This window comes from Rhynchophorus ferrugineus, unplaced genomic scaffold (genome assembly GCF_030347505.1).
Source record: "Rhynchophorus ferrugineus isolate W39M unplaced genomic scaffold, kcgeb_rfMv2 rfM5, whole genome shotgun sequence".
Classification (NCBI taxonomy): Eukaryota; Metazoa; Arthropoda; class Insecta; order Coleoptera; family Curculionidae; genus Rhynchophorus; species Rhynchophorus ferrugineus.
Window position 1 is genome coordinate 24,440,895 of NW_027472584.1, and position 23,935 is coordinate 24,464,829.

General features: G+C 27.6%; 1 protein-coding gene across 2 annotated transcripts in view; it reads left to right on the forward strand.

Annotated features, from left to right (window-relative positions):
- The window catches only part of LOC143197535 (lachesin), a 543,053-nt gene that overhangs the window by 467,014 nt on the left and 52,104 nt on the right, over positions 1-23,935 (forward strand). The window contains exon 1 of one of the 2 annotated variants that reach the window (XM_076406071.1): positions 21,490-21,640. The exons of the other annotated variant lie outside the window; for it this stretch is intronic. Within the exon in view, the coding sequence (XP_076262186.1) occupies positions 21,541-21,640 (100 nt within the window). The 5' untranslated portion in view covers positions 21,490-21,540. Of the gene's footprint in view, positions 1-21,489; positions 21,641-23,935 lie in introns of those variants that run through there. 2 annotated transcript variants of the gene reach the window in all.

Below are 23,935 nucleotides of genomic sequence, written 5' to 3' on the forward strand. Positions count from 1 at the left end.
AAAAGTTTTCCTTTTTCCTTATCGGTGGAGCCTATAAATTTCGAAAGAGTTGTTATTAATCTGGTCACATTTCATGTGGAATCCCAATGAAACAACATATTAACGTGGTTAACTTAATTTAATCATTGCAGATAATATATGTCTTTTGTGATTAATTTTATCTTGATTTATGACTACATCTTCTACAAAACAATTATTCAAGTGACTTGTGATGTGATCAACATACTTTTACATTGCGTTGTGTTTGTGTGTAAGACCCACACCATTAAATCAATAATAAGAGCCAATATAACAAAAACCAGCGTGTAATTCCTCGTAACATTAACAGTTTAGAACTTGGTATCCAATCCTCTTTTGTGCTCTCACATAGAATAGTGAGCTAATAGCGTCTCCGTAGTCTTGGTAACATGTTAGATTACTTAGGGAACGCAGGAATCTCAATCTTCATTTCCTCAAACAAAATACAACTACTTTTAGAGAAAATTTATATCGCGATATATTTGATGCCATTATTAATCGAATATAAAAATTTTTCATAGCGTTTTTATGTGAAACAGGTCCCTAAACATATATGAAGTAGTTTTTTTTACTGTACGAGTATCATGTGTTTACATAAATAACTGTAAAAAGCAAGCTTGTTATTAAAGCTTTACATTTATTAATCCACACCATCAACCACAATAAACAACAAAAATCAATTTTTTAAGTGACTTGTGATGAAAATTAACATACTTTTGCATTGTGATGAGTTTAAACATAACTTTGAAGCCCTCTGTCCCTTCCAATTAATTAATTGCTTAGTATAAGAACAACTGGCTGAGGTATTTTTGATCCTCAATGGTCTTTTAATACTTTTATAAAGAACTAACTGATTTTGGATATCAAACCACACTGATTTTGGATATTGTTCAGAACATCTGATTTTTGGTGAATTGCAACTTTAATTTCCTACCAAATATATAACTTTAACTACTAACCACAATGCACTAACCTAAAGATATGTATAGCCCGTTCAATAAAACAGTAAACTCACGTCATCGAAATTTATGACGTCAAAACCTCGCAATATTATCGCAGTAACTTTGAGTTTTATTTTAGTTCAGCTTTAATATATAACAAAATTAAATCTAGATGAAACAATTATTTAATAAATGATTTTATATTAATATTTTAGTACGTCTAGTGCATATGTTGAAGAAATTTAACTACAATTAATTGTACAGTCATAACAGTTCATAACAGGTTGTAGGTTAGGATTGTGTTTTATTATATTTACTTCGTACTATTTTCCTACTCCTCTGGAGCCTTATCCACTAAATCAATAATTGTATATCCAAGTAATATATTTTACCTATTTACAATTAGTTCTTGTTTCCTTCGGTACAGTATTTCCGTGTAAAGTAATTTTGATATTACAATATGTCCTTTTAGTTTCTTCTGTTACTACTTGTATTTATTAGATTTAATCACTGCATTCTCCATAAAGTATTTCCCATATTTGCAAAAAAGTATATGTGAATAAATTATTCTTCTTCTATATCAAATAACTAAAATAATTTTGTAGACTTTTGACAACAAACAGGCGACTTGTGTAGGCTGATTCAGTTACATGTTCGAACGTATCCGACAGCATTATATCTCCTTTTTAACTAGAATAAAATGAGAAAGAAACTATTATCTGATCTTAAAACTAATTTACAAATTGCAATAGGCAATACATTAAACTTCTTGATGACGTGAGTTCACTGTTATTTTGAATAGACTATATTTAATCAGTATATCTATTAAGACGGGCTTCAAGGACGTTAAATATAAAAATCGACTTAACATATAAAACAATTTTTTGACTCTATCAAAAAAGCTGAGATAAAAGGAAATTCTAGATACTCTTATCCTAAAGGTGAATTTTACAATAGCAATACGGCTTCAAGGTTATTCAGACTGTTATGCGAGCTACAAAAATTTGCAATTTCAAAATATGTTAATGGGTTCGGCGACAAGAAGCTTTGACAATTCCTGAATATAATTTAGTATAATTTGTTGGAATATGCTAAATAAAAATATTAAATTGTCATTATTAAATTCTAAACGGAGCCTCCGAAAATATTTTCTGTATGTTGTTACACAATTTACCTAATTTTTTACGATTTTGTTAATTGGTATAAAATCGATCACAAAACAAAAACGATATTCTTTCTAAAGTAAAAAAAAAGATCTGGTTAATTTAAACTAAAAACGAAATACTTTTTGTGGCATTTTCCAGTCTAATTGTTAATAACAAAAAGAAACCACAAAGAACAATTAACATTTGTGAAATATAGAAACCGAATGAAATACAAAATACAAAAAATTTCTATGGCTTCTTCTAATTAACTAAAACAAATTCTGATGTTATCACGGAATTGCTAATTCTATATGAAATATTTTAAAATGGGCTCGTTGTCCTGTTCGCTAATTAATTCTAATTCGACTAATAATAATTAGGTGTTTATTACTTCGTTTAGAATAGTCGAAACAAAATGGACATATTATAATTATATATTAATTAAATAGTGTATGAATATTTCGCTAATTATTAATAATCCTCTAATATTACTGTATATTCAGTACATAAAAAGTAGCTTGAAATCTGTATTGATATAATTTCATCTCATTTTAAAATGTAAAACAAAGTTATTTCTTTAGTAGAACGTCCTAGCTTGTCTGGTGGCAAATCTCTGACGATTCTTTTCAAGAATATTCAAGATATTTTATAACTTTACTGTCTTTTGGCCTGCTGTTACCAGCTAATATTTGATTTTGTTCTAACAAAGATTTTTCTTGCTTAAAACCGTTTTGCAACACTTGTTTCAAAATTGCACATTGCTGCTGCCGGATATTTATTTCCGCCAAACAGTTTTTTCCTTTTCGACAGCTAAAGGGAAACTAATTTGTTTTATTCTGTTCGCTTGGAGCTAAGTAAATCTGGAAAAGCTATTTATAACACCTTTTTTTTCTTGGATAGGAAGTAAAAACAGTTAAAGTTATTTTGTGTCATTGCAAAAAGAAAAACGCACTATTTTTGGAAAGAAAATGCCTTTTTGATAACTAATATAACAATTGTTTATTTTCATAATTTCGTTAATATGATTCTCCGTTTATTTTTTTGAATAATGCTTAATTTTTTTATGTATTTATTATTAAATCTGGTCTGCTAGAGCAACCATTAATTTAATAGTAGCAATTATTATTACAAGTTACACACTATAGTCTATCCAGCGACAGTCTATCGTTCCGTTCTCACACTTTACACCCCTTGACTCAAACACTATCACATAAGTTCCCAAAGTTTAGTTCTCTTTAGTCTTTGAACAGAGTATCGTTGATTTAGTAGCTGAAACGCCTCTCTGGTTTCATGGAGATGTAGCCTGGCTTCGTATTTCCCAGCCAAATTTTTAATTTCTTCCTTGGCAGGAGGAATTTCTAGGTAACGATGCAAATCTCCATTGCGTACATACCAAGATGCTTCCACTACGTTACTCAATACCTTGTTCTGAAATACTTAAATTTACAATTCTATACCAAATTGGTTTGAACACGTGGCGTTGTGAATTGGCATTTTGGATTTTCTTCCAAGGAGCCAATATAGCAGTTAATATTTTATTTTAAGTTCAGCTAATTTCTTTTTGAGATGTGCCTTGTATTTTAATCTGATATCTAGTATCATTCCCAAATATTTAGCACTATTTACATATGGTATTATAGCACCATTCAATTTCAAGACTGGTGGGTTGTTTAGTTTCTTGTTGGTAAAATTAAAAGGAACAGATTTCAGCTCATTTAGTTTTATTCCCCATTGTTTGGTCCAGTTTATTAGTTTATTGTTAACTGCCTGTAGTCTTTTTGTAGATATTTCTTGGGTTTTGCCCACTGCTAACAGTGGTGTATCATCTGCAAATGCAGCTATGTATGTAGTAAGTGCTGCTATGAGGCACTCTCTTTCTTTTAGTCAAAAATATTATCCTTGTTTAATTCTCAAAATTATATTGGAGATATATGATGTTAATATATCTGCATATTGCTTTAGCAGCTTTTTGTTTAATTTATATATCAATACCTGGTCCCAAGCCTTATGGAAAGCTTGTACTACGTCTAAGAAACTGCAGTGCATATTTTTGCTTTCCAAAGAACGCGCAATGATATCCGTTATTCTTTGGATCTGGTCGATTGTTGAATGTTTTTGTCGGAATCCAAACTCAGTTTAGTCCGGCATTAGGTTGCTTTGTTTTATTATTAGACCGATCCTCTTCAGTAATATTTTCTCGAAACCTTTCGACACAATTGTCAGTAAAAAAATAGGTCTATATGGTTTGACATCATTAAGTTTTTTGGCAGATTTCTGTATCATAATATCTTCCGCCACTTTCTAATATGCAGGCACATATTTCAGTGTACAAACTACGTTAAAACTATTAGTAAATTAAATTATTAATAGGCAGTTATTTTAAGATTTCTCCAGTGATTAATATGTCATTGGTTAGTTCTCTTGGATTACTGGTATCATAAATAGTGATTTTAAGTTATCACTGCTAATTATGATGTGGTTCGTCTATTCCCTTTCAGCTAGATGTTCTCTGGCCCATAGTCCATTGTTGCCTCTTATTGGTGGTATAGATGTTATATACCTCTTAGTCTTTTTGATTACACTCCAACGTGAGCAATCGGCCTCTTTATATGCTTATACTTCTTGAATATAGGAGTTTATTGAATCTTACTTTAGTTTATTGAATTTATCGCCTATGCCGAGCTTTATTATTAAATATTGTTTTATCTATAGGATCCCTAATTTGTTACCTCCTTCTCCTTTATTTTCTTTTTAATAATACTTTGTAAAATGAAAATTATATTTTCTATATTACATCGCCATCCACAATTAAATATTTTATTGTGATATTTAGAAATATCGTTGTGTAATTCTCGCTGTGAGTTAATGTTTAGAAACAACAGGCATCAAATCGAAATCGCGCACAATTAATTTCGAAAATCTGTTCAAACTATATTAATGTCCATTTATAGTACTCCTGTGTGATAGAATGAATCACGTACGTATTCGAATAGCACGTATTTCACAGAACACGTTTAATTTGAAAATCTTGAAGAACGTTTCGTTTTCATATACTTCCGTCAGGATATTTTTTAAACAGAAAGCAAAAGAGCTTATTTTTTTAAGTAAACAAATTATTTTTGGTTTAAAGTTTTGTTATGATATTCATTCGACAACTTTAAGAAGAAACTTTGCGGTAATTGGGATTTTTCCTCAAGACGAAGTATTAAATTAAAAAATAAAACGTTCTTTAAAAAACAATTTATGTTGCACCTAATTTTATTTTTTATTCCCAACATCTCAACATCATTAAAGGAATAACAGAGATAACAAGGAAAGCAAAATATTTGATACTCCAAAGAAAAATAATTTCGAAATTAATTTAAAACAAAAAATACGTGTATACTTCGTATATAAGAATAGCTACTGAACAAAAATAACATAAATAATATATATAATCAACCACAGTACAACTAAAATAGTTCTATGTAATTCTATATGCTTTCGTACGATTCATTCCAAGCCATATAACAGGAAACGTAGTTTTTCTAGCTATAAACATCTCCAAGTTCTCAAACTATAAAGTATATTTAACGCAAAAATTAAATACGACATAAAAATATATGTTTACTTTTGATTTAACTCTCGAATTTTATTTCACAGAAACGGCAAAACTAGTGATTTTTTGGATATATTCGCTATAATCCATAAAACAATTTTTCGATGAAGTGGGAATATGATAATAAAAATATTTTCATTCCATTCGACATAATTGAAAAATAAAATCGACCAATCATATCTAGTAATGTTATGAAAGTAGACAATTGAAATAATGGTTATTGGTTCACGATTTTCTTACTATATTAAAGGATTGTAGTTAATAATTTTACTTTATTCATGATAATTTTAATATTATATCATTTCAATATATATGATTTCAAGATAATTTCTGACAAAAACTGCAATTATCGCTATATCTTTTAATATGTTAAGAATATTAAAATAATTATTTAAACATTAAATTAAGTAATGTAAAAGTGTAATAAAATTCTACAAACATAGTGATATTTTCATTAATATAGACATTGAACTAAAATAGTAAGAGTAAGAGTAAAAAGTATTAAAATCCCTGAAAATTACAATTTTTCCTGGTTATATATGGAAAAAGTACCGAAAAGGTTTTGAGCTCCAAATAAAGTAAAACTTTATGGTGAAGAAAACAAAACGTCTATTTGTTTTTCTTTCAGCTAAGTATATTTTGGGATATGACTTAAATGCTGTATAAGATAATTATTGTCAAAAAATACAATTATCTCTGTAGCTTTAAATATGTTAACTATTAAACCATTAAATTGGATCTAAAATTCTACATACATGGTGATATTTTCATTAGTATAGTTATCGTGTTTATTAGTGTAGAGATATGACTTAAATTTTGTGAAGATAAATGGGTATGTGATAATAACAATAATTTCGTTCATTTCAACATTATTGAAAAATAAAATCGACCAATCATATTTGGTAATATTATGAAAGTAGACAATAGAAATAATAGTTACTGGCACACTATTTTCTTACTATATTAAGGGATTTTACTTAATAATATTACTCTATTGATGATTAATTATTATTATTTTGTTATATATATATATATATATATATATATATATATATATATACAATTTTGTAAGCAATATTGTATAATAGTGGTATATATTTCAGCAATGATATTTTCTTGTCTATTAATTTGAGTATATAAGTAAATATTAATCATATTCGGGTAAAATATATAACGGAACTGGAATAGTATGCACTGTATTCGAACTATACGTCCGTTTACTGTTTCCACTCTGAATGGGACTATTTGCATTATGACTGTTCCAGCAGATTTCCTTCATCACATTGATGTATTCCACTCTGTGGTTAAAGATGAATGAAGTATACTGTGTTTACAATTTAACTATCTGCATGAACAATACGTAACATACCAAATCTTCAGTTTGATCGAATACTTCGTCATATTATGTAACGTTGTTATTATTGAAACTTAAGCTGATTGAATAAGTATATATATTTTAGCTATATTTAATAACACTGATATATTTGTAATAAAAAATTAATCCCTTTATACGACCAATATGTTCATAAAACATCAAACAAAAAGAGAACATTTAGTTGGATTTACTTTGTAGATTTCAATTAAATCAGCTTATATGGCGGAAATCGAACCTTGTGTTTGTGGACTTATCATACAAATTTAAATTTAAAACCAGCATTATCCAATTCGGTTATTTTCGATATCATTCCTTCCCTATTCGGTTTAATATGTGGAGAGAAATATTTTATCTGCTTGCATTAGTCGATTAATTTCATATATTATTAAAAGTACTGGGACCAATGCTTTATTTACTTTACACTTGTGATATACCACAAATGGAAAATATCACGATGGCTACATTTGCTGATAATACTGCGATTATTATAATAGTGAAGAAGTCTCACGAAAATTACAACAGGCAAGTGACAATATAAATAACTGGACACAACCTTGCAGAATAAAAATTAATGAAAGTAGATCAGTACATGTGCAGTTCACCTATAAACAGACCGTACAAGCACCAATAACATTAAATAATACTATCATTCCATATAGCAACCACGCTAAATATCTCGGAATGAATTTCGATGCAAAACTTCGCTGGAAGGAACATATAAAGAAGAAAAGAACTGGAATTGAGATATAGAGAAATATACTGGCTAACTGGAAGAAAGTCACAATCGTCAGTACATAATAAATTGCTATTATATAAGCAAATATTGAAATCTATATGGACATACGGAGTTCAATTATGGGGATGTTCTGCAAAGAGTAACATAAATAAAATACAAATTTTTCAGAACAAAGTCCTGAGAGGTATTGTGGGTGCATCCAAATACTATAGGACTGATTACCTACATCGAGACCTTCAGATACCCACAGTCAGTCAAGAAATCAAGAGAATTGCAAAGGGGTATGAGGAAAGACTCCATTCTCATGAGAATATTGAAATATTGCAGCTTTTGGATACCACCAGAACAGGACACAGACTCAACAGAACCAAACCATCTGATCTTGTGTAGTGTTGTGTAGTGAGGTGCATATATTAAAATATACAGCAATGACATGTATAAACATTATTTCACCAGAGACTGAGATATGGCCGATGGGTCCTCCTGGTTATATACCTAGATTTAGGTTATCATAAAGACACATTGTAGGTTAGACGGAAACGACTAGTAACAATGCATTAATTAAATAATAATTTAAAAAATATATTATTAAAATGTAACACCAATTTCTCCACAATGTGAAATATAATTACAATATATATCTCTCAATAACCGAAAATATATTGTTAACATTAAACATTTGTTGAGACTAAATCATATACATATAATAATACTTCGGATTTTTATTTATCCTTTATATATCTTAAATCCAACAAGTATCTCTTAATAGCAGAAAATATATTGTTAACATTAAACATTTGTTAAGGCTAAATCATATTCATACACGAAACTTGTACTTTATTAAACAAAGATTCGCCTGTGTATGTGTGGGCAATCTTTACAAAGGCCTCATTAGTTGTAGCTTGTTTATTTACTTCCTCTAATTTTCCTTGATAATTAATAAAACTTCGGAATTTTATTTATCCTTAAAGCCTTATATATTTTGTCTCTACCTAATCAAATTATGTTTATTAATACTAATTTTATAATACATAAATAAATAAACTAGATTTATTACGATGTTTTAAAGAAATCGCTTCTTTAATTCAATTTATTAGTCTCAAGATAAATATAACCCCTTCCTCTTCTTAATCACCAAGTCGATCGAAACAGTTACAAAACTTTTGAGTCGTCCTGATATCGCTGATTAATATTTTCACGGTAGAAAAGACTTCGAAGGTTTTACGAAATATTTCGGTGAGGTATTGAACCGAATTACAGTGGCTTTTTCAATAAATCGAAATAATTAGTGGGATTTTCTACTCCTATTCTTTTCTGTATCAATTTGTGTAAATATTGGGCGGAGTCCGTATAAACTAATAGGGGGGACTCGAATGATTCCTAACACGAAATCGAGGCCTCCATTAAAATGGGATTGGGTGAGATGTATTGCGTTATTTCAATTCCAACATCTCGTTTTAAAAATTTAACCGAAAAAAAACAGATCTGTCGGTTTTATTTCGGCAATTGCTTGAGGATTCGAGGAATCCTTTCATAGAGCGTTTTAATTTAATTCGAATATCATTAAGTACATTTACATTTTTATCTGTTCTTTTTTCTTGGGCGAGAGTGATTTAAATTTCACTGAAATATAAGACATTGGCAACGTTATACTTAATTCCTATCGTTATTTTACGAAATGGTTGTTCTTCACCGGTTTACAATGATTGTAAACTGGCAGTACACAAACAGCAAAAATTAAATCCCTTAAAAGAGTAAGAGGTATAACGAAGGCGGATACGATAAGAAATAAAGAAATAAGAAAATATTTCAATATTGAATCAGTGGAAGTATACATAAAAGAGAGACAAATCAGTTGATGAAGATACTTACAATGCATGGAAGACGCAAGACGACATAAGTGAAGCTGAGATGAATGTATCAGAGAACTACTTCAGAAGAGAGTAAAAACACCAATTCAAGCAAGAGGACTTGAAAAGCGAAGAGAGGAAAAAGGCACTTATACATGGAGAAAAAAAGAATAAACAATAAAAATATCTATACTACTAAGTGGCACAAAAGGTGTATTTAATGACTTATTCAATTAATGAGAATTATGTACAATGCCAGAAGAGTACAATGACGCATAGATAGATTTTTTTAATTTTTCCGTAACCGAAGTATACCGGATCCCAAGTGGAAGCTTAATGTAGTAAGAGACGAAATACTTGCTGTAACAATTTAATTATGAAAGACATCCATAAATGTATAAGGAGAATTTGAATACCGGCTATATTAAAAGCATAAATTGGGCAAATAATAAAACAGCAGGAATAAAATAAATCAAAGAATCAACCGGCAAACATGCAATTATAAAAATTACGGTTCAGCGAAAGAGGTAATAATTATTTCAAATAGATACTTTCACAGTGGACGTTTTCTTTTTTGTAATATTCCTCTAAAGAAATGAATAGACTCCCACCGGCTGTTTCAATCAATTGCAAATAATTAGGGGGATTTCCTCCTTCCATTCTGTTCGGTATCAATTTGTGTAAATATTGGGAAAGTCTGTATAAAGTAATACGAGCCCAAACAATTCCTAACACGAAATAGAGCTTTCCAATAAAATGGGATTCGACAAGATGTATTGCGTTATTTCAATTTGAACATATCATTTTAAAAATTAGTTTAAGAATACAGGTTTGAATTTTGGATGTATGTTGTGCGTTCAAAGAACATTTTATCTGAATAGTATGTACTATAAAAGTGTAAAGTGGTACAACATATTGTTTTACCATATTATGGTATCACATCTAATTCTTATTTTTACAGCAGTGTTTACAATAAATTAATTGAAAGTGGATATTCTCTGTTAAACTACACTGAAAACTTATGATTTCACAATATGCATTTCTATGTAATTGCACAACCATTTGATACAGTGTCAAATTTCACTTCTTAAAAAAATAACAAATTTTTCTACAAAATTTTGACTTAAAAATTACATGTATTTTTCTATTAGATGGATATATTTTGATATATGTCAGCTCTTAACCGTATAACATAAGTTTTGACTAAAAATGGAATTATCTCTATAACTTTAAATATGTTATCAACATTGCAATAACTATTATACCACTAAATTTAGCATGAAACTCTATATAAACTATGTGATATTTTCATTAATGCAGGTATACTTGAACTAAAATTAGATTAAAAAGTCTTAAAATGGCCTAAAATCGCAATTTTTCCTAAATATGTGGAAAAAAGTACTGAAAATATTTTGACCTCCAATTAACTTAAAACCTTGACACTATATGTATTTTGTTGCGGAAAAACTGAAAAATCCATCTATTTTTCTCTTAGATAAATAGATTTTGAGATATATCTTAAATGTGTTATAACAGAATTTTTGCCAATAAGATACAATTATCTCTGTAAATTTTATTCTGTTACGAGTATTAATTTAATCGTTAATTCACTAAATTCTGCGAAAAATTATACATAAATGGTGATATTTTGATTAATATAGGTAAGCTTGATATAAAATTAGAAGAAAAGGTCTTAAAATGGCCAAAAATCACAATTTTTCCTGAGTATATATATGGAAAAAGTACTAAAAAATATTTGAGCTCCAATTAAATTAAAACCTCGACCTTAAATGTATTTTGTGGCGAAGAAAATGAAAAATCCATTTATTTTTCTTTTTGATCAATAAATTTTGAGATATGGCTTGAATTCTGTATAAGATAATTTTTGCCAAAAAGACACAATTATATCTGTAACTTCAAAGATGTTACGAATATTAAAATAATCGTTAATCCATTGAATTCGGCGTAAAATTATACATAAATTGTGATATTTTCATTAATATAGGTAAGCTTGATATAAAATTAGAAGAAAAGGTCTTAAAATGGCTAAAAATCACAATTTTTCCTGAGTATATATATGGAAAAAGTACTAAAAAATATTTGAGCTCCAATTAAATTAAAACCTCGACCTTAAATGTATTTTGTGGCGAAGAAAATGAAAAATCCGTTTATTTTTCTTTTAGATCAATAAATTTTGAGATATGGCTTGAATTCTGTATAAGATAATTTTTGCCAAAAAGACACAATTATATCTGTAACTTCAAAGATGTTACGAGTATTAATTTAATCGTTAATTCACTAAATTCTGCGAAAAATTATACATAAATGGTGATATTTTGATTAATATAGGTAAGCTTGATATAAAATTAGAAGAAAAGGTCTTAAAATGGCCAAAAATCACAATTTTTCCTGAGTATATATATGGAAAAAGTACTAAAAAATATTTGAGCTCCAATTAAATTAAAACCTCGACCTTAAATGTATTTTGTGGCGAAGAAAATGAAAAATCCATTTATTTTTCTTTTAGATCAATAAATTTTGAGATATGGCTTGAATTCTGTATAAGATAATTTTTGCCAAAAAGACACAATTATATCTGTAACTTCAAATATGTTACGAATATTAAAATAATCGTTAATCCATTGAATTCGGCGTAAAATTATACATAAATTGTGATATTTTCATTAATATAGGTAAGCTTGATATAAAATTAGAAGAAAAGGTCTTAAAATGGCTAAAAATCACAATTTTTCCTGAGTATATATATGGAAAAAGTACTAAAAAATATTTGAGCTCCAATTACATTAAAACCTCGACCTTAAATGTATTTTGTGGCGAAGAAAATGAAAAATCCATTTATTTTTCTTTTAGATCAATAAATTTTGAGATATGGCTTGAATTCTGTATAAGATAATTTTTGCCAAAAAGGCACATTTATATATGTAACTTCAAATATGTTACGAATATTAAAATAATCGTTAATCCATTGAATTCGGCGTAAAATTATACATAAATTGTGATATTTTCATTAATATAGGTAAGCTTGATATAAAATTAGAAGAAAAGGTCTTAAAATTGCTAAAAATCACAATTTTTCCTGAGTATATATATGGAAAAAGTACTAAAAAATATTTGAGCTCCAATTAAATTAAAACCTCGACCTTAAATGTATTTTGTGGCGAAGAAAATGAAAAATCCATTTATTTTTCTTTTAGATCAATAAATTTTGAGATATGGCTTGAATTCTGTATAAGATAATTTTTGCCAAAAAGACACATTTATATATGTAACTTCAAATATGTTACGAATATTAAAATAATCGTTAATCCATTGAATTCAGCCTAAAATTATACATAAATTGTGATATTTTCATTAATATAGGTAAGCTTGATATAAAATTAGAAGAAAAGGTCTTAAAATGGCCAAAAATCACAATTTTTCCTGAGTATATATATGGAAAAAGTACTAAAAAATATTTGAGCTCCAATTAAATTAAAACCTCGACATTAAATGTATTTTGTGGCGAAGAAAACGAAAAATCCATTTATTTTTCTTTTAGATCAATACATTTTGAAATATTGCTCAAATTTTGTATAAGATAATTTTTTCCAAAAAGATATAATTATCTCTATAACTTTAAATATGTTACGAATATTAAAATAATCGTTAATCCACTAAATTCAGCGTAAAATTCTGCATAAATAGTAATATTTTATTGATATAGGTAAGATTGATGTAAAATTAGAACAAAAGGTCTTAAAATGGTAAAAAATCGAAATTTTTCCTGAGTATATGGAACAAGTATTAAAAAATATTTGACCTCCAGTTATATTAAAACTTCGTTATTATATGTATTTTGGGGCGAAGGAAACGAAAAATCCACTTATTTTTCTTACAGATCAATATATTTTGAGATATGGCTTAAATGCTGTATAAGATAATTTTTGCCAAAAAGATACAATTATCTCTGTAACTCTACATATATTTTGAGATATTACTAATTGCTGTATAAAATAATTTTTGCCAAATATAAACAATTATCTCTATGACTTTAAATATGTTAGGAATATTAAAATAATTATTAATCTACTAAATTCAGCGTAAAACCAATTCAACTAAAACTTCGACATTATACGTATTTTGTTGCGAAAAATATGAAAATGTTATATATTACAATTATACTTAAAAATCTTAAAGTGACTGAAAATTTCAATTTTTGTATAGCATGTTTTGTATGGTACTTTATCCATGTACTAAAAACGTTCGAATATTAATACTCGAATACATATACACATATATATATATATATATATATATATATATATATATATATATATATATGGGTGTATGTATAGTAAAACAATAAAATAAAATACCTAAAAGAGAAATATCGATTCAATCAATAAAAGATACACAAACGAGCATGGTTCGAGACAGAATTCAAAAAATGATCGTGGAAAAGAAGACCGAGGTTTCATTTCTTTTTCTGCATACCAATCAATCTGTCATGCATTCATTATTCATTCGGAAAACGTAAACAAACCGTCGTAGCTTGTCCTTGGCTTTATATCCAATTGTCAATTGATGTGTGCGTTAGAATATCTAACCCAATTCAGCTAATATGTAAATATAAACGGTGTTATTACGGAGTAGAAGGCTTCGGTAATATTAAATAATATGGATACGGTGACTGGCGATGACATATCGATAAAAAAAACATATTGAAATATTTTTTCTCTTTCGATATGTAGACAAACGTTAAAAATAGCCAAAACACGGGAATAGCGTATAAAAATAAAAATGGAATTGCATATGATACGATACTCTGCCAGAGAATGAAATAGAAATATAACGCCTTCACGTTTTATTTTATCAGCGCTAGCGTATATTTTTTTCCTTTTTGTTTAAAGAATAAAATAAGGGTGCCATACAAACAGGGTAAATATTTTTTTGTTTCAGAAGCGGCTAAATGCAAATAAAGGGTCGTTCAAATATCTAAAGCCCAAACTTTTGTTTATTTAAATTCACTTTTTAAAGATGCGGCAATTTGTCTTACTCAAACGTGTGTTTCCAGTTTTTCAGTCTGTCGTACCAATGTTAACAAAAAATATAGAATTTTAAACGAGATTTAAAAGCTTAAATTAATGCCAGTGAAAGGTGAGAATCGGAACAATGGCCAAATTTAAATTATACACCGCGCGTTCCCACAAAAATCCCCTTTTTTCCCGAAGAATCGTCTTCGGTTTTCGTACAGAATTTAAATTATTTTTATTTATCTTTTACTAAACATCGTTTATGAAATTTGTACGACAAGTAATGTTGATGTGGATGACTACATCGCCCAAAAAAAATTTTGTTCTCTTCTTTATTCTAAAGGATGTTGACTATTTTATCATATCACCATTATGATAATAATTACTTATTGTGATAAGTACTACACATTTTTTGAACTCCAATTAATCTAAAAGTTCGACATGATATATGTATTTTTTGACAAAGAATATAAAAAATCTATCTAATTTTCTTTTAGATCAATATATTTTGAGATATACAGCATTTTAGTATAAGATAATTTTTGCCAAATTCATACAATTATCTCTGTAATTTTAAATATGTTACGAATATTATTAATTAATTAATCCACTAAATTCAGCGTAAAATTCTACAAAAATGGCTAAAAATCTTAATTTTTCCTGAGTATATATGTGGAAAAATACCAAAAATTGTTTAATTCCAATTAAACTGAAACCACGACATGATAAGTGTTTTGTTTTCGTGCAGATTTTGAATTATTTTTATTTATCTTTTACTGAAGATCGCTTATGAAATTTGTACAAGTGATGTTAATGTAGATGACTATATCTATATACTATATGAGTGATGTTGGCTACATTCTAAAATCACAGTTATATTAAAAATGACTTCATTGTGTTATTTAATTTATCAATAACGTCACTAACCATACTAAGATAATAAGAATCATACCCTTTTAATGGATGTACAACTAAAACTAAAAAACTCCTTTTGGTCCAATTTGAACAATGTGGAAGTCGACAAGAATATGTGGTAGTTCTGCTGGTACGTGGTATAATATTAATTAAATAAAAAAAGCAATATATTTTTGGAAGGCCATCTTCAGGTTCCTTTTACCCCACGTCTCATTACACGAGCTGAACTGAGCTGAATTAGTTTGTTTATGTTTTATTTTGGTAAATTTGGGACCAAATAAACTTGTATTTAAAAAATATATATTATATCTTTTAGTATGTAGTTAATTTCTTGATTACGATAACATTTTCATAAGGTATATATTTAGTTAAATAAAATCTACAACACTTTGTGTGTCAAGAGTCAATTATACTTTTTGTAAAATAATAACACTAATTTATTAGCAGAAATGAAAGTTCCTGATTGTATAACATTTCATTCAGTACAATACATTGTATTTGTACTAGAAATTCTCAAATTATTAGAAATAATTAAACACAATCATTCTAATGATGTTATTCGAAATATGATTGATATTTAAAGATTTATCGTTATTGGTATGGAAAATAATTATTTATTTATCAAAAATTAAGTAACGTTTTCTGGTAAGGATTCCAACAAGGGAAGTTTATAATTTCAGCCATACTGTTATATATCAAATATTGACTCTAATATTTCAGCCGCCATTTGTACAAGATTGTAATATTATTTATTTATTTCGGTAAAATTAACTTCAATATTTCGTATATTATGGATAAAGGGAGGACAAAAATATTTATGAAGACCGTATTACATATTAATCAAAAGAGCATAAATATATATATATATATATATATATATATATATATATATATATATATATATATATATATATATATATGCATATATGATTTTTCTTTACTGTAGTATTTATTTCACACACAAACATAATATATGTTTTTAATGATAAAAATATAGTAGGTGTTAATATCAAACACGATATAATTTTTAAAACATATATACGTATATAGCGACCATATGATTCGTTTATGTTAGACACTATAACATTAGTTGGGCTTCAGGGGAGAAAAAACTTCTGGATGTGACAACTTTATAATTTGTTTACTCGATGAAAAGTTTCTTACAGCATAATTTATTATAATCCACGGCTTTTTCTCAGATATGTTAATTTTCTGACCACACAACAAGCCGAAAAAGAAAATATGCAAATGTTAAGCCATACCTTCTTTGCTGTAGACTTTTTCTTCTTACCAATAAAAAGTTTCTTTATAATTATATTCAGTGGCGTAGAAGTACAACCGTAATTTTCCTAATTATTTAAGGAAAGTTAATTCTTAACTAACGCAATAATGGATTTTTATAAATAAAAACGGTCTTCATTTTTAATTAGATCTTCCTAAATATCTTTAATCAATTCGATTAATTTTTAATAGATTAATAGATGATAGAGGTAAGTTTTGATTTTGTTCTATAAAAGGTATTCATCTCGATTCCTGTTTTACATTTACAGATACAGTCCATCCAAAACTTCTTAAAAGAAAAATATATAGTCAAATCAAGACTCGTTAAAAGCTCTTTTGCGAGTATATTTAAATGTTAAAAACATGGATTACTTTTTCTTATTTTCAAAATTAAATTTAATAATACCTGTTATTTAATAAAGTATTTTCACAGTATTTATATTAAATTTCCTTTAAAAATGTCATATATAATACCGTTATAAAATAAAGTACGTTTATCTAAACTTAATTACCATAAAGTTGCTGATATTGAACACAGATTGTTACCCTCTAGATGGTGGTAATAATAATATATTTAACCTCATTTTAAGACCTCATTTACTAATAATGTCGATATCAAAGTACATTAAAGGAACATTATAAAAGAACCGCATTTATTTTCTATATATTCAGGATGTTGCTGTTTTATATTCCATTAGTACGGCTACTTCACATTTGTTTATATAATTTTGTTTTTTTTTGCGAGAGGGCAATTTGTCTTACTCAAGCGAGAACTCCTAGATTATCTGACTGTTTAACTGCAGTTTAGGAAAAAAAAAGATAAATGAATATAAATGTTCTAACAATAAGCTTTCCAGAAACAAATACGTTTAAAAAGAGCCTTTTAAAATACTTGAATAAACATAGTTTGGATATATATCTAGGAAGGTGATTGTTCCGTATTCGTTCGAAATTTTGTTGTTGATTTAATCTGGGTTTTATCTACTGTTTATTCAGTCTAACGTAGATTTTTTATTATTATTGAATTCGATAGTTATTATCTAATGTTTTCGGTATTTCAAAAACTATGACAAGAACAATGATATTAATAACAATTAAATCTAGAATGCTGATCGAGTTCGACGTACAATTATTTACTAACTCTCAAATTTTCATAATTTGCGAACTAATGATAATAAAATCGTATTTTATTATTGATAATATTTTCTGTATTTTTAATTTAAACAAACATATATCTATAGTGGTACGTATTATTATGTCAACGTACATCTAGTAATAAATATATAATTTTAATTTTACTAACATTTTAAAAGTTCTTGTAAGTTCTGTTCTTCAACGTAAACTAATATTTACAGAACCTTCATATCAGGACTCATGTAATTTCGAGGTTTTCGGTCATTTGGAATATATATTTATATATTATAAAATGATGCAGTTTCCTGTCTTGTATTCTTGATTTAAGCAAGCATATATGTGCAGTGGCACATAGTTTTATACACAGATGTATGTTGAATCTATTAGGAAACATTATATTTTAATATTATCAAGATCTTAAAATCTAATTTTAAAAATATCTTCAATGTAAACTAACTAATACTTCCAGAACCTCCATATCAGGACACATGTATCCTTTTAAAGTTCCGGATCAACTGACAAGTTTACTATTTTACAATTCATTTTACTTCAGAATAATATTATTTTTATTTTTAGATACCTTAAGACTTTTAATCTAATTATGAATACAACGGTATACAGGTTTCTTAAATATTACAAAAGTTACAGCAAAAATGGCCTTTTTTAAATACTTATTATATGTAATAAGTACTGACGTATTAAAAAACAAGCATTTAAAACAAAATAATTATTTAACAAGTTGAAAATTATCATAGAAAACACCAGGCGTTGAAATATTAAAATTGGAATTAATGAGTTGTAAATTATTATTGTCCTATTAATGAAACATTTAAGATTAGTGAGAATAAATATTTAACAAGCCATATTTTGTGTAAGAATTAAAACGAAATATAACGACATAATAAGAAGCAAGTAACATAAATAAATTAATTAAGCTGCATTCCTCAAATAAGGAAACTGATCATGTAATATAAATACCTGAACCGAAAGGCCGTTCATTTTCTCTGACATTATTTCTTGTAAAAGCCGGAGGCCTAAATTGGATCTGTCCAGCTAATTTGGATTTACTGGCCTAAAATTTTGTAGTGGCTGCTTTGATCGCGCCAACGTTAAGCTAAGGCGTACACCTCCAACAATAGTGTTGAGGTTAGTACATGTGAAATTGCATCAACCGTTACTTAATTGCTTGTTGTTACTACTGGCGCAATTGCCTAACCTACGAGTTAGCTGTTTACTGTTGAATCTAACACGTCGCATGCTACTTAACTTAATAGAGGCCGTCTTAATTGTTGTTATACGCTATTTCCCTATATTGATACATCGATATAAACAGATTTCACGCATCTCTATTATCTTGTATTAATTGGAATAACATATATTCAATTTTATTTTTAAACAATTTGTGTTTTATTTGTTCAAATCTAATGTTCTATATCCTTCCAACATAATTTAATTCACTTCTAAAGGAAATCGATGATTTTTTTAAATATTTCTGTTTATTTTTAACATATATTTCAACACATACATTATATAGGCATAATAACAAGCAAAACTCAATCTCCAATTGTGCTAAAAATACATATTATCTATGAAATCTTGATAGATATTGATCTATAAGTTATTTCCTTGACCTATAAGCTAATGAAAATATTACCATGTCTTATAAGCAAACATCCTTATAAATTATGCATTATAAGACACATTGTCAATCAAAGGCTTTAAATTAATTTATTAATATTGAACTTTCAATTTAGAAAATGGCTAACATATTGAATATAAAGCGACAAATCAAAAATGGCAAAAAATAATAAGCACATGAGAAATTTCATAATTTATATACTTTAAAAAAAGGCTTGCTTATTTTACTGTAGAAGAAAACTAGAATGTCTGAATGTTTTACGTCAAATTATTATTATTAATATCTCAGTTTACAAAGTGAGCATCGTATTCCATTCAATTATGTTCTTATTATTTCGCTCATAGATGACTTAACTTTAGCAACAAAACATATATTTAACTATTCAGAAAACTGTTTTATATTATAAAATAATTAAATACCCTGAAGAGAAATTCCATATACTTTAGATAATACCAAATTCCGATATATAAAAGTCAATCTCGTAATTATGTTCCACATTATGACAATTAATTAAACTTATGATGGTTATTAAAGATTGAATATAAAGCAACAAATCAGATATGGTGAAATAAAAATAAGCACTAGAGAAATTAAATAATTTAACTATTTTAATAAAAGTCTTATTTATTTAATTTATTTGACTATCGAAGAAATCTAGAGAGACTGAATATTTCATGTTAAATTGTTATTATTAAAATTCCAGTTTACAAATTATCTATCGTATTCTATTTAATTAAGTTCCTATTACTTCCCTCATAGCTCAATAAACTCTAACAACGAAATATATATGTAAATATCCGTAAAATTGTTTTATATTATAAAATCATGGAATTCCCTGAAGTGAGAAACGAAACCGCATATCGGTATCTTAAGGGAAAACCGACCACTATCAAAGATTGGGCAAACTGCTTTCACGATATACAATTTTGGGGCCATCGAATACTGGGAAATATACGAAAACTGAAAAAAACTGTATCCAATATTTAGGTACCTATCATAAGAATGATGACTAAAAAATATCGACGTGATTTTGAGAACCTTTTAAATTCTACAACTACCATCAGTCTCCATTAAACTTACTTATCATACTGGAACTTAATTAATTCCTCTCTAGATAAACTTGAGTTTTAGGAGGACGGAAAAATACATCAATGAAATTTCTGAGACTATTCATTATAAAATATATTCATCGTAAGAAGATTTTGAAATAAAAAAGCGATCTAACCCGGTTGATTTTAAAGTAATAAAAGATGGGATAGAAAATATTTATGTTCTTAAGATTATATCGCTAGGCTTAAAGTTATCTCAATGTATTTTTTATATTATGATATTTTATTTTAAAGTTTTAAACTAAGGAAATATTAAATAATGTAAATTAACTTTTCGTAAAAAGTTACTTGCAATAAAATAATATGACACGTGTTATATGATTCGAAACTTTATATTTAATATTATTTTATGTAATAGGATTTGTGTTATGGAATAAAAAAATTAATGTATTCCAACATTTTCTTGTATTCTATTTCAGATCGATAAAATAATTTCAAGATTAAATGGAACTATACGTAAAGTTCTGAGCGTCTATCTGTTCCATGAATTTATGTCGCACCTAACACCTTACGTTTTGAAATAAAACTGAAAACAAACTATGTCTGTCTTGACGATAGAAACTTAAGCCCAATTTGCAGGAAAATCTGCAAACTTCACGCAGGAAACCTCGTAGTTTGCAAGCTTTCCGCGGTATCCACGGCGCCGTCTCGTATCTCGCACTTTTCGCTTTACCTAGGGCGAGCGAGATGGTATAGTTTCACGCTGAACCTTGTTCAGTTCGCACGGGTATAACGCCGTATTATTCCATTTCCCGATGCAATAGAAATGACTACGTTGTGTAGTGTCCTTCTTACTATAGTTACTTTTAAGCTTTGCATGATTACGGAGTATTTATACCTTCTTGAATTTCTTACTTTCTTTATTGGTAAGTGTCAATACTGTTTACATTTTTTTTTTGAGTTACAATTACAAATATCAAAAGTACATATAAACCATTTCAACTTATACCTAGTTAAACCGTTAGTAAAAGGCGCACAAAATTATCTCAAAACAAAATTCATAACAATATAATCTTATACCGGCAAATTTAAGTTATGTGACGGGTAAATCCGTAAATACTTTTATATAACTATAGGAAACTATGTTTGTTGATCATTTATTTGATTTAATTATTGTTTGGTTACATTTTTTAAAAATGTTTAGACAGAACTCAATTTTTATTGAATGTGTGCAGTTCTGGTAAAACTAATTTGGAAAAAAGGAACATTTGTGTTCGTTATGAAAACAAAACAAACATATATATATATATTGTTTTTACAACATTATCATTAATTTTTTCCTACTTAATTATATATTAATACACCATAATAAATATTGAAAAACTGGATATCATATTATATTAAATTATGTTTATTTCGTCTTTTTTAACCTTTTATTCGATGTGTTGTCGTGAACATCTCTTCGGGTACTCAAAACAAGTAACTAATATTCATGTAATGTACATTTATAAGCTTTTTTTTTGTTTTCTAAGAATTCCCTCTCGCTAGGAAAATAAAGAAACATTATACACTATACAAAAAATATGCTGAAAACTATTTATTTAAATTTAACTCGGATTTATTAAGCTACTGATTAAACAAATGCGGCAAAATCTTTTTTTGGTAAAGCGAGCAACATTTCCCGTTGAAAGGGCAGGTTTTATTTTTTACGGCTACTTTTAAAATTTATACCGAAATAAGTTCGAAAATAAAACTGGCAAAAATACGCCATAAATTTTAAATTCCTTAATTAGAATGGCTTAAGATATTACCCCGTAAATGAGTTTTAACTGAACAAGTGATAAATAAACATAAATGCAAGTTGACGGAAAATGATTTAAGTTTAGATAGAAATGAGAAACTTTATTCCATTTCTGTGAATGCATATGCCTGTGGGAAATTTGTATATCCAATCTACTAGCCCGAGATAAAAGTTTTATTCATCCTTTTTGGACAAAAAAACTATGCATAAGATTGTCCTATTTATGGTGAAATTATTTTACCAAATGAAACAACGAAAAACACGAATTTTGTTTTTTTTCCAGAGAATATTCTAATATCACTATGATTTGTTATATATTTTCCTTTTTTACATATCAAAAATATTCTAATAACTACTAAGAATCGATATAAATAAATTGTTACTGAAAATAAACAATTTTTTTTGTTATTAACTTAACTGATAGCGATAATAAAGCATGAAATATAAATGGCACGTTTGTGTAATAACTTTAACAAGTACAAGGAAGTAAAGAAATGTTATAATTTTAATTAGAATGTAACGAGCAATATGTCACTCTACTAATCTGTTTAATGTACAATAGCCTCATTTAATGGTCTCTGAGGTATTAGCAGCGTTCAAAATGCTTTCCAACTTCATACGGTTGCAATAATTAAGTCTGATATATGCACACCCATAAGAATTTAAATGGTGTTCATAAATTGTTCAGATTTTTTTCCCTATTGGTGAAACTTTAGCAACTATATTGCTGATTATATGCTTGCCATTATTATATTACGGTATTCAGTAAAATTATTAAGTATATATGGCACTGAATACCTGTGTATATACTATATGTATATATTAATCCGTTCAATAAAACAGCGAACTCGCGTCATCTGAATCGATGACATCAAAACATCAACAACGTTGCCGCATCGACTCTCAATTTTAATTAATTTTGACTTGAAAAAACAACAAAATTTTAATCTGAATAAAATAATTAAACAAAAATAATGTTGTCATTTATAATTTATTTTAACATTATTAATTAATTAAATAATTATAATAGTTTGTAGGTTAGGGTTGTGTTTTATTATATTTACAGTGAAATATTTTCCATTACACCTATGAGTTAGAGTTCTAGATGCGTTTTTTGTTGTACACTTTACAATAAAATTTCCTACAGTTATCGTATATTAATTATATACTCAATTTCAGTTTTTTGTACTCTCCTCACCCTGTCTCGGAAATTGTTAGCATTGAGTCACACTCATAATTCAGAAAGTTTTATTCAAAAGACTTATAAAGCTGTTAATTTCCAATCTATCTAACACTTGTTCATGATTCCATCATTTATTACCTTCTTCTTCAATGCATCTCATCGAGTTCATCCAAATCGAATGCAAATCCATTCCTGTTTCTAGCATAAAGAACAATATATCGCCAATGAATTAGTAAT